This window comes from Gopherus flavomarginatus, chromosome 2 (assembly GCF_025201925.1).
Source record: "Gopherus flavomarginatus isolate rGopFla2 chromosome 2, rGopFla2.mat.asm, whole genome shotgun sequence".
Lineage (NCBI taxonomy): Eukaryota > Metazoa > Chordata > Testudines > Testudinidae > Gopherus > Gopherus flavomarginatus.
The window spans coordinates 298,878,253-298,890,471 of NC_066618.1; the positions used below are offsets into that span (position 1 = coordinate 298,878,253).

Sequence of the window (12,219 nt, forward strand, 5' to 3'; positions counted from 1 at the left end):
GAGGACAGAATGGGGGATCCCTAGGGGGGAGGATCAGACCCAAAGATGGACATTACAGAAACCCAGCACAGAGATTAAGTCAGAAATGAGGCGACTAGGAGCTGGGATCAGGAGTGGCAGAAGCTTCCTAAAAGTGTAGGGGGGGCCACTGGTGCATGAACCATGGCCCCGCCCCCCATGCCACTCCTTCCCCCTGAGGCCCTGCCCCACTGCGGCCTCTTCCCCCTCAAGACCTCGTCTCCCATTTACTCTTCTCCCTCCCCCTGTCCCAGCTCTGTCTCTCACCCGTATGGCCAGTAAAATGTGATGGGGCCATGGCCATCTGGTACCCTTGGCTGGGATTCTGCAGCAGTTCTAACATTGCAGTCTGCTTGTCTGTTCCCGGCATCTCCGCCTCCTCTCCCCAGATCCTAGGTGCCCGGCATCTCCCCAAGAATGGCAGGAGCATCGTGTGCCCCTTCGTGGAGGTGGAGGTCTGCGGCTCGGAGTTTGACAGCAGCAAGAACAAAACGGAGGTCGTAGGTGAGGAGCTGGAGGGGAAGAAGCATCGCAGAGAACAGAACTGGGCCCTCTCCTGTAGCCAAACAGAATGCTGCCAGCAGGCTCATCCCCCACCTGGCCTGGGCAGACATTCAGCTGGTTCCCTGCATGGTTGGGCTGTTCATTAATTGCAGCATGAATACAAGGGACCTGACTGCTCTGCTACATAATGCCCTGAGCTTTCTGCATGCCGCACACAGCCCCCAGCTTGTCAGCCTCAGTACTGGAGGCAGCAGGACCAGAACTCGTGCCCTGCAGCTCTCAGGGTATTGGAGGCCTGCGTGTTGGGGTGGCGAGGGGCAGCTCCCCCATGAATGGCCCCACTGGAGCGGCTGTGCGGACCCCAGAAGTGTGATGTAGCAATTGCCCTAATAAGGGGCTGTGACCCCTCAAGGCTGGAGAGGGCATCTATAAAAGGAGCCATGTCAGCCCGTCGTCTCTCAGTGCATCTGCCCTAAAACTGCTTCCCATGGCAGAGGGTGGATCTACAGAGACAGCGTGACTCTAGAACAGGGGATCTGTTAGTGACATCGTTCTCCCTGGGAGCAGCCAGTAATGGAACCGATTCGCTCTTGAGCGAGTCCCATGCACTCCAGCAGGCAGCGGTGATGTGTCCATCCGGACTAGTGTACCCTGGCGTGGGTCTGACATTTGCCACAAGGGGGCGGTGATGGGTCCTTACAGACACACACCACAAGGGCCAGTGGTATGTGTCATGCACATGCACACCTGTGCCAGCCAGCTCCTTTGCCTTGCCAGGTGGCGGGCATTCCCCTTTGTTCTCCGCTGGTGTAAGGCATTCAGAGGCTTGTGTTTCTTGTGCGCTGACCCCCCCTTCTCCCCCAGCTGATAACGGCCTGAACCCGGTGTGGCTTTTCAAGCAGTTCGTCTTCGACATCAACAACCCTGAGTTTGCCTTCCTGCGCTTCGTGGTGTACGAGGAGGACATGTTCAGCGACCCCAACTTCCTGGCCCAGGCCACCTTCCCTGTCAAGGGCCTCAAAACAGGTACAGGCTGCCTGCTGCCAGCCCCTCCGCTCCACGCTCCCTCCCTGAGGTAGGCCTGTTCCCGGAGCCAACTCTGCATGGGGATTTCCTCACCCCAGGACCCCGCAGGCATCTCCCTGTTCAGCTGGCAGTGCGTGCCCCTCCCAGCTCTGTCCTCACCAGCAAACCCCTGGTGCCCCAAACTTGCCAGCTCCCTCCCTTCCCGAACGAGTGTGTTACTGTGAGATGGAAGGAAGGACAAAGTGTGAGCTTGCTGGGTTTGCAGGGGAGTGTGCAAGAACATATGTGTGTGCACGGGAGCGTGCGTGTGAGCAGGAGGCCGGTCCTGGCTGCTTACATCTGTGCCCAGGCATGCTGGGAGGGCAGCGCGGGAGCTGAGGTGGAGGCCGGGCATGCTGGGAGGGCAGGGCGGGAGCTGAGATGGAGGCCCGGGCATGCTGGGAGGGCAGCACGGGAGCTGAGGTGGAGACCCAAGGATGCTGGGAGGGCAGCACGGGAGCTGAGGTGGAGGCCCAAGGATGCTGGGAGGGCAGCGCTCGAGCTGAGGTGGAGGCCCGGGCATGCTGGGAGGGCAGCGCGGGAGCTGAGGTGGAGACCCGGGCATGCTGGGAGGGCAGCGCGGGAGCTGAGGTGGAGGCCCGGGTATGCTGGGAGGGCAGCGCGGGAGCTGAGGTGAAGGCCCGGGCATGCTGGGAGGGCAGCGCGAGAGCTAAGATGGAGGCCCGGGCATGCTGGGAGGGCAGCGTGGGAGCTGAGGTGGAGGCCGGGCATGCTGGGAGGGCAGCACGGGAGCTGAGGTGGAGACCCAAGGATGCTGGGAGGGCAGCACGGGAGCTGAGGTGGAGGCCCAAGGATGCTGGGAGTGCAGCACTCGAGCTGAGGTGGAGGCCCGGGCATGCTGGGAGGGCAGCGCGGGAGCTGAGGTGGAGACCCGGGCATGCTGGGAGGGCAGCGCGGGAGCTGAGGTGGAGGCCCGGGTATGCTGGGAGGGCAGCGCGGGAGCTGAGGTGGAGGCCCGGGCATGCTGGGAGGGCAGCACGGGAGCTGAGGTGGAGGCCTAAGGATGCTGGGAGGGCAGCGCGGGAGCTGAGATGGAGGCCGGGCATGCTGGGAGGGCAGCGCGGGAGCTGAGGTGGAGGCCCGGGCATGCTGGGAGGGCAGCGCGAGAGCTGAGGTGGAGGCCGGGCATGCTGGGAGGGCAGCACGGGAGCTGAGGTGGAGGCCGGGCATGCTGGGAGGGCAGGGCGGGAGCTGAGGTGGAGGCCCAAGGATGCTGGGAGGGCAGGGCGGGAGCTGAGGTGGAGGCCCGGGCATGCTGGGAGGGCAGCGCGGGAGCTGAGGTGGAGGCCCAAGGATGCTGGGAGGGCAGCACGGGAGCTAAGATGGAGGCCCGGGCATGCTGGGAGGGCAGGGCGGGAGCTGAGGTGGAGGCCCGGGCATGCTGGGAGGGCAGGGCGGGAGCTGAGGTGGAGGCCCGGGCATGCTGGGAGGGCAGCGCGGGAGCTGAAGTGGAGGCCCGGGGATGCTGGGAGGGCAGGGCGGGAGCTGAGGTGGAGGCCCGGGCATGCTGGGAGGGCAGCGCGGGAGCTGAGGTGGAGGCCCGGGCATGCTGGGAGGGCAGCGCGGGAGCTGAGGTGGAGGCCCGGGCATGCTGGGAGGGCAGGGCGGGAGCTGAGGTGGAGGCCCGGGCATGCTGGGAGGGCAGCGCGGGAGCTGAGGTGGAGGCCCGGGCATGCTGGGAGGGCAGGGCGGGAGCTGAGGTGGAGGCCCGGGCATGCTGGGAGGGCAGCGCGGGAGCTGAAGTGGAGGCCCGGGCATGCTGGGAGGGCAGGGCGGGAGCTGAGGTGGAGGCCCGGGCATGCTGGGAGGGCAGCGCGGGAGCTGAGGTGGAGGCCCGGGCATGCTGGGAGGGCAGCGCGGGAGCTGAGGTGGAGGCCCGGGCATGCTGGGAGGGCAGGGCGGGAGCTGAGGTGGAGGCCCGGGCATGCTGGGAGGGCAGCGCGGGAGCTGAAGTGGAGGCCCGGGCATGCTGGGAGGGCAGGGCGGGAGCTGAGGTGGAGGCCCGGGCATGCTGGGAGGGCAGCGCGAGAGCTGAGATGGAGGCCCGGGCATGCTGGGAGGGCAGCGCGGGAGCTGAGGTGGAGGCCCGGGCATGCTGGGAGGGCAGGGCGGGAGCTGAGGTGGAGGCCCGGGCATGCTGGGAGGGCAGGGCGGGAGCTGAGGTGGAGGCCCGGGCATGCTGGGAGGGCAGCGCGGGAGCTGAGGTGGAGGCCCAAGGATGCTGGGAGGGCAGGGCGGGAGCTGAGGTGGAGGCCCGGGCATGCTGGGAGGGCAGCGCGGGAGCTGAGGTGGAGGCCCGGGCATGCTGGGAGGGCAGCGCGGGAGGTGAGGTGGAGGCCCGGGCATGCTGGGAGGGCAGCGCGGGAACTGAGGTGGAGCCATGCTGACTGGGTTGTTATCACCTCGCTGCTGTGTGCAGGCTACCGGTCAGTGCCCCTGAAGAACAGCTACGCTGAGGATCTGGAGCTCTCCTCCCTGCTCATCCACATCGAAATCATCAACGCCAAGGTGAGCGGCCTGTGACACGACTCACCCCACCAGGAGCTGGCTGCCCCCAGCATCGGCTGATGCCTTTAAGTCACTCGCCTCCTTTGGTCTTTAGCCAGCTCCCTAAACTCCCTTCTCACCCGGCCCCCAGCTCTGACCCCGAACAGCGCTGCAGAGCCGGCTCGTGCCTGCCCCAGGCCCAGTGCCTCGCCCCACAGAGCAGCCAGCCTCCAAGGGAAGGGACTGGCTAGGAGAACTGAAGGTAGTGATGTCTGCACCATAGGGACCCTTCCCCTGCTGACAGGCCTTGGGAGCTCAGGGCAGTGCTGGGCATCTGAGCAGCCCACGCCAGCTGACCAAAGACAAAGCTTAAACAGGCCGGGCAGGGACAGCCTATAGCATTCAGCAGGGAAGCCTCATCTTTCCGAAAGAGGTGTGGCCCATGGAGACCTCAAGTCCCAGCATGCAATGCAGCTTCTGGCTCAGCTCCCCTAGGAACTCTGCATGCTGGGATCTGTAGTCTTCACAGGCTGCACTGCTTTCCCGATGCGAGTGTGGTGGGTGCCAGCAGAACATGGCTACTGGTGCGGTGCCCACAGGGCCTGTAGCGACAAAGGAGGGGTGCCCTGATCGAGGGCCTAGGCCAGGGGTTCTCAAACTTCATTGCACCGCGACCCTCTTTTGACAATAAAAATTACTACACAACCCCAGGAGTGGGGACCGAAGCCTGAGCCTGGCTGAACCCCTTGCTGTGGGCAGCGGGAAGCCAAAGACCAACCCTCATTGCCCTGGGTGGGACCCAAGGGCTTCAGTCCTAGGAAGGAGCCTGTAACCTGAGCCCCGCCACCCAGGACTGAAGCCCTCTGGCTTTGGCTTTTGCCCTGGGCAGTGGGGCTCGGACTTCAGCCCCGGGCCCTTGCAAAATCTAAGCAAGCCCAGGCAACCCCATTAAAATGGGGTCGCGACCCACAGTTTGAGAACCGCTGGCCTAGGCACTAAGGAGCACCCACACTTCACTAGTCGGATATATCCCTTGTGGGTTGGTACTGCTCACTCACCAGCTGTAGAGGGCACTGCGGAGCGTGTGAGGCACTTTCACTCCCACCTGGGAGCTGAGCAGTCTGCACTCCTCACTGCTGCCAGCCAGTCGGGCTCAGCTGTCCTGGGCAGCTGGAAGGTCCCCAGGGGACAGTGTCACATAGTGGTTAGAGGAGCTGGGTTCTGCTTGCTGCTTGGCAACTCACTTATTGTGTGGCCTTGGACAAGGCTCTGCCCCTCTCTGCCTCAGTTCTCCCATCTGTGAAATGGGGAGAATGGTTCAGATGCTGTCCTGGCTCACAGGGTGGGCTCTGAGGGTTAATTAAAGCATTGAGTTAATTGATTAAGGGGTCTGTATGTCACTAAATGATGGGGCAGTTTGGGATGTGGATCCCTATTAGAAACCATGCTGAGGCTGGCAAACTCATGCCATTTGTGATTGAAAGTGATTCTGAAGCCAGCTGTTTAGCTCTGGAGGGCTAGTGGACTCCTGGCTCCTGGGCTACCCAGAGCCGCAGCCCCTCTTTGCCTCACGAGTGTGTTTCTCAAGGTGGAGCAAGGAGAGTAGGCCACTTTCTCAGTTCCCGACATGTCCCTCCCTGTGCGTCTCCTTGTTGCAGGAAGAAGACGAGGAGAACCTGTACTCCTCCATCCAGCAGCTGCGTGACCGAGCCAGCGAACTCTCCAACCGGGTCTCGAGCTTCGAACACAGCAACAACTGTGACTTGCGCCACCAGCAGTGGCTGGACGAGCTGCGGGCAGCCAAGGAGCGGCTGATGGAGCTGACCGAAGTTCGCAACAGGAAGTGAGTCCTGATCCCATGTGATAAACCCCATCCACCTACCTATCTTGGGGAGCTGGGATAGAACCCAGCTACTTCACCATGAAAAAAACAGGCTGCTGCTCCCACCGCTGAAGGAGCACTCCCTTAGCTATAGTAATAGTAGGTTCTTTATCCACTCTGTAGACCAGCCACTGGAGGGCAGTGTGATCACACATGCACTCCTCCCTCTGATAAGACAAGAATAACTATCCTCTTATACAGTGACAAATCCCAATCCCTTAGGGAGCAGCTGTGAAGCAGGCAGACATCTGCTGTCTGCTCCCAAGGGGCCCTGGCTAACTGTCCAAAGCCATGTTACACATTCTTTCCCCCTCCAGGCTGATGGAGAAAAAGAAGAGAGATCGACAGTTGGCCAACAAGCACAACTGAGCCAGCCGCGGGGCTCTCCCAGCTGGGGCCCTCTGCTGGGGAGCCTGGAAATTCTTGCCCGCAGGAAATCTGGCTGCTGCTACCAGCCATCCCCTCAACAGTCCACCTTTCCAGCTGGCTCGCTGCTCTCACCCTGCATCCATCAGCTGCCCTGGGGGGGAGAGACATTGGCTGCTAGAACTGCAGCACTTGCAGGACCTGGAGAGAACTGGAGGTGGTTCTGAAGATGGGAGGGCAGAGCTGTGTTAGCACCTTTCCTGTTGTAACAACCAAGCCTCTCAATGAGATGGAAAAGGGGTCACGTGTCAGGGCGCGCAATGTTCTCGAGAAGATTCGAGCAGCCACCCAGGGCAGGGGTTCCCATCAGCCGCCTTATCCCAAGTCAGTCTGATCTGCTTCAACACCTGTTTAAAAAAAATTTTTCACCACCATGAGACTTCCAAAAGTGGGGACAGGAGGGAAGAGGGACATCTCAGGAGCTGTAGGTTCAAATCCTTTCGTAACTCACCAGTCTGTCTGTGTTCACGGTGGCATCCCTAGATGACATTTCTCTGCAGTACAAAACCACCGCACGCACAGGGGCCCTGGGAGTGCCAAGGGTAGCAGGAGTGACTGGCCTGGGGGCTGCAGGTTATAATGGACGGGCACCGGCAGAGCAGTGTGTGGAGCAGGAGGGTGTGTGCTCTGCCTGGCTGTTGCCCCTCACAAGGGTTAGAGGAAACTCTGCCCCCTGTTTATTTATTTATTGAGAGGCTGGCACTTGATCCCTTGCTCCTCAGCCCTTTAGAGTTGGGGTGACACTTGCTGGTGTGTTGCAGCTCTCCCTGAGCCTGCAGGGCCTGGGGAGCTGCTGTGACCCCCAGGCTCCTGCTCTGCAACGAGATAAACGGTCTGAATTGCCCTGCAGACATTCCCAAGGGGCAGCCAAAGGCTACTACCAGTCAACCTGACATGCTGGGGGGCAGAGGCCTCAGTGCATCCCTGGGAGCCTCAGGCTGAATGGCCGAGGGCGGGAGCCACACAGCTGTGGGGGGCTTCCTAGCCCTGCTCCAGTAAGACAGGTACATCCCCATTCCCCCTTGCTGGAGTTCCCTCCTCCTGGAGCAGATCAGAGCCTGGGGAGCTGCCCGGCCCCAGGCTGGTGAGTGGAGCTTCTGGCTCTGCCTTGCCTTGTGTGGCTGAGGTCGGGGGGTTCTTGTCATTGCCACTGAAAGGGCTTTTCACCTCTGCGTTACCCGCTGCCCATCACCTCGTTAGCTTGTTGAGCAGAAGGATGCAGGGAACCGGGATGAGGAATCATTGGACTGAGAACCAGCTACACTCTGCGCGTAGCTAGAGCTTTCCATCGTCCCAGTGCTGGACAGCTCCACAACCCCTGGCAGGGAGGTGAGTCAGGACTGTTCACCCCACCGGACCAACCAAGAAACCGAGGCACAGAGAAGGGAAGGGGGTATGCAACAAGCCAGTGGCTTTGGACCCAGGCGTCCAACCAATCGTGCTGCCTCCCTCACATTTGAGTTGGCCTAAGAAAGGACTATCAGTGGGCGCGATCACACAATGACTAGGATTAGGCACCGCAGACAGTAGCCCGGCTCACTCAGACCCACTTCTGAGCCCTTACCCAGGGCAGGAACACAGGCTGCCCCGCCCTTCGGGTGTCATATACTAACAGCTGGGATCTCCAGCAGTTGCCAGTATGGATGAGACACTCATTGAGCCAGTGCTGAGGTTTCCAGGCCATTTAGCTGCACAGGGAAGATGTAGACCCAGGAACTGTGCTGGGATCTCGAGAAATAGATGCAATTTCTTTTTTCTATGTGTGTCTAAACTGCGGGGAGGGTTCTGTGACCAGCCATGTGGAAATGAGGCACTGTCCCCTGAGAGACCTCCCAGAACGAGGGAAGGGGGTCAGGCTTGGGCAGAGCTCCGCCTGCACTCTGCAGGGACGGGGGACAGTCACCTTTCAGTGCGGATGTAAAACCAAGGCCCTGACCACCCGCAGTCAGTGAGTGCCCTGGGCTTGTTCCTTTGTTGTTATTACAAATCCCATCTGTGGTGCTGTAAACAGAGGGCAGAAGAGGAGGGTTGACCTGACACCAGCCCCCTTCCTCACAGGGCTGACAGTCTAACCTCAGGTGCAGGGCCGGCTCCAGGCACCAGCCGAGCAAGCTCGTGCTGGGGGCAGCAGATTCTAAGGGGCAGCGTCCGCCCAATCCTAGGGTGGCACCGCCGCCCTTTTTTTCCCTTGGTTCACCACTCCGGCCGCCCTGTAGGGGGCGGTGGCGCGGAGGAGGGGAGCACCCTCCTGGGAGCAGGCTGCACGCTCCATCTGCCCCAGCCAGTGTCAGGTCTGCAGCAAGCCCAGCAGCCCACGTCTTTCCCTCCCCGATGACCTTCAATTCACCTACAGGCGAGAGCGCTGTGGAGCCCTCCTGGCAGGCGGTGCGGCAGGAGGGGCCGATGATGAGCGCCCCGGCAGAAGGAAGCCCTGGCTGCCCTCCTTCTCTCCCTCTCCCCCGCTCCCTTCCCCCACCCCATCCCCGCTAGCTGGGGCACGCAGTCCACTGCCCAGGGCACGTCTGCAGCACAGGGAGTCCCACTAGCCAGCGCGGCCAGGGGAGGCAGCCGTGAGCCGGCAAATAAGTGGCACCGAAAGTTTGCACCCTGGCTCCGGCCGCCCTCCACAGTTTTTATTTTATTTTTTTGCTTCGCCGCTCCGACCGCCCTGCACAGTTTTGGTGCGGTTTTTTTTGCTTGGGGCAGCAAAAAAGCCAGAGTGGGCCCTGCTCAGTTGACAGACCATAAACAGGACCCTGTCACTGGAGCTTGCAGGCCACATTTGGGGAAGGTGGAGGCAAAGGGAGCTCTGCCTATGATCATGAGGAGGTTGTTCCAGGCATGTGGTGCAGGATGGAAGAAAGTAGGAGACGGGGGTGGACAAGGGTAGGAGGAGGGTAGGCACGAAACTCCAGCTCAGGTAATGACGTTCTGCCAATCTAGCTTGCCCAGCGCAGTTACAGTCAGAGAGTTTATCCTCGCCCTTCTTTAAACACTGTTGTGTGGTGTTAAACAGCTGCCACATCCCACCCCAGAGCTGGCTGCATTTCAGGGATCAGTCTAGAGAGCACTCGGGGGTCCTTCAGGATGAAATGTGCTATATTATTATTTTTATTGTTATTTTATTTGTATGACAATAGCTGATATCAGGGCTGCATTGTGCTAGGTGCTGCAAAAACACATAGTTACAGGCAGTCCCTACCCCGAAGAACTTACTAAAGAGACACGGCAGGCAAAAGGTGGGAGGGGACACTGAGGCACAAAGCGGTGAAGTGACTTGCCCAAGATCACCCAGCAGGTCAGTGGCAGAGCTGACCATAGACATCAGTCTCCTGAGTCCCTCCCGCTGGCAGTGCAATCCACCCTGCCATACGGCTACAGAAAGGAGCTGGGAAGAAACCAAATGCCCAGCTGAGATTCCCCTGCCCTCCCAGCTGCTGCAGATCCCTGCTATTTCATCACCCCTGCATAAATCCCTTCTTTTTAAAAACAGTACCTCTGATCTGAGAGCAGGGAAGGGGCCAGTGAAACTCCTTCCAAGGAATCCCAGACAGAACTTCCCAGCCTTCCAGAGCCCCAGTAGGATAAATAAAAGGAGGAGTGCAGGAAACCACTTTGGATTCATGCCTGTGGTGAGAGGGGTTGTCCAACCTCTCAGCTCCAAAAGTCAGCATCTCTGGTCCAAGAAGGATCCCGTGTCCACTCAGCTCTGGGATTGTTGTGAATGTAACATAATAAGGGGAGGATGCCAGGAAAATGCCTGAGGTGCCTCAGTGGGCCAGATGCAGCGTGGGTGTAAGCACTGAAGCCAGCGGAGTTGTGCCCACCTACACCTTGGCTGAATCTGACTCAATGTTTGTTTTGGACCCATGTGGATGAGAAGGGAGGAACCGGATGCTGGTTCCCCTCCCGTTAAATAGGAGGTGCACAGTTGTACCTCAGCCCCTGGAAAGTGCTAGGAGATGCTGGCACTGGGGCAGGTACAGACGTTTCCAAGAATGGCTAATAAAAGAAGCACAAGGGAGCCAGCAGCTGGAAGACTGGTCTTTGCAGCAGCTTCAGGCAGATATTGGGTCAGGATGTTATTGTAGGTCTCATGCAGGAGGATAGAGTGTCCCTATGGGGGATCAGGCGTCTGGCTGGTGTCACTGCAGGGAGATCCATGAATTCTTTGTATGAAAATAAATCTATTTAGCCAATATTTATACACACAGGTGTTGGTCTTGTTTTCTGTCGGTGCATTGCCCCACTCACCCCAGAGACCTCTACAGTCTCCGTCCGCTAGCTCTCAATTCTGGATTCAAAGCAGGACATTGGCCAAATGCAGCCCATCATTCTCCTCATCTGCAAGGAAAAGGGGCAGCTCCCGGAGCCAACACATTGCAATGCTCCAGGTTAAAATCCCATCCCAGCAGACGGGTTGCTCAGACCAAGAGAAAGGTGCCCTGGCTCTGTTCCTGGCCCCTGTGGGGATTCAGTTAGCATGCTGCTTACTCTCCTCTTCTACATTATTAATGAAACTGCACCAGTCCGTCCCACTGGGCACAATCCCTGACCCTGAAGAGAAGTGGAGACAGGAAAGAGATAGAGATAAAGGAGAGAGAAAAGGACTATAGTGAAGACAGACACTGAGAAAGATTCACTCCTCAGACCCCATCCCATCCTCGTACATCATTTTCCATGGGTGACCCATGCTTTCCCCACTCGTCTAAAAACCCTGGGGGAAACATCACAGTGATGATCAGCTCCTCACCCAGCCCCTGGCTCTCTGGCCTGGGTTTGAGGGTGCTTAGGTTGCTCATGTGTCTCTGCAAACCAGGAATGAGACTGTTTGCAGGGCCCCTCACTAGGTCAGTGCTTGGGTTTGCACATTTTCTTCCATAAACCTCAGCAGACTGGCCACCCGAAGGAGCCCCTGCATGGCTGAGCCAATGGCATGGGCAGCAGCTGACTGAATGCACACACACACATGGGGCCAGCCCTGAGCAGTAAGCAGGCTGGGGACGGAGCGAATGAGTGTGATGGAGAACAGACACGCCAGAGAGGCTGAGAGTGAGAGAAAAAGGAGGAAAGCGGGAGAAACGATTAGTGCCAGAGCAGGGAGAGAGCAAGGTAAAGGGAAAAGAAAAGAGAAAATCAGAGTGGGATTCCTTGTCCCTCCTCCCAGCCCAGCTGCCATCCCAGGCCTTCCGCCCTGACCCCACCAAAGCTAACCCCTCCCTCCACCAGGACAAGTAGACTTATAGACTTTAAGGTCAGAAGGGACCATTATGATCATCTAGTCTGACCTGCGCAACGCAGGCCACAGAATCTCACCCACCCACTCCTGTAACAAACCCCTAACCTCTGGCTGAGTTACTGAACTCATCAAATTGTGGTTTGAAGACCTCAAGCTGCAGAGAATCCCAGCTAGGGATCCCCAGGGCAGGGAAGCACCATGCACAACCCTCTATTCCCCATCCCTTCGCAGCCAGACACCCACCAGGCCTGGGCAGCATGTGCACCTGCCACCTAGGTGCAGGAGTCCCACCCGCGGGGTGCCTCAGACGCTGGTGGCGCCTTGCTGCTGGGGGAGGGCCATGGCCCTGGAGGTGAGGCAGCAGGGGAGGGGTGCTAACACCCAGCCCCACCCTGTGGGGGACTCCCCCTCAGGAGCAGCAGTGGAGGGGCTATGACACACAGCAAGTCCCCCAGCAAGAGGCGGGGTCAGCGTGCGCTGTCCCATTTCCTCCCTCCCGCCTCTCATAGGACAGCCGCGTTCGCAACGTCCCTCCCCCTCATCCCCATTTGGTTCCGCCCTTGGGGCTCTGCGCCCG

The 12,219-nt window shown here is 59.7% G+C and overlaps 1 protein-coding gene across 1 annotated transcript in view; it reads left to right on the forward strand.

Moving 5' to 3' along the window:
• The window catches only part of LOC127045083 (1-phosphatidylinositol 4,5-bisphosphate phosphodiesterase gamma-1-like), an 85,854-nt gene extending 75,242 nt beyond the window's left edge, over positions 1–10,612 (forward strand). Inside the window, exons 28-32 of the mRNA XM_050940595.1 lie at positions 408–522; positions 1,387–1,548; positions 4,028–4,116; positions 5,754–5,938; positions 6,295–10,612. Coding sequence (XP_050796552.1) covers positions 408–522; positions 1,387–1,548; positions 4,028–4,116; positions 5,754–5,938; positions 6,295–6,346 — 603 coding nt within the window. The 3' untranslated portion in view covers positions 6,347–10,612. The remainder of the gene's footprint in view (positions 1–407; positions 523–1,386; positions 1,549–4,027; positions 4,117–5,753; positions 5,939–6,294) is intronic.
• Positions 10,613–12,219: the final 1,607 nt, after the last annotated feature.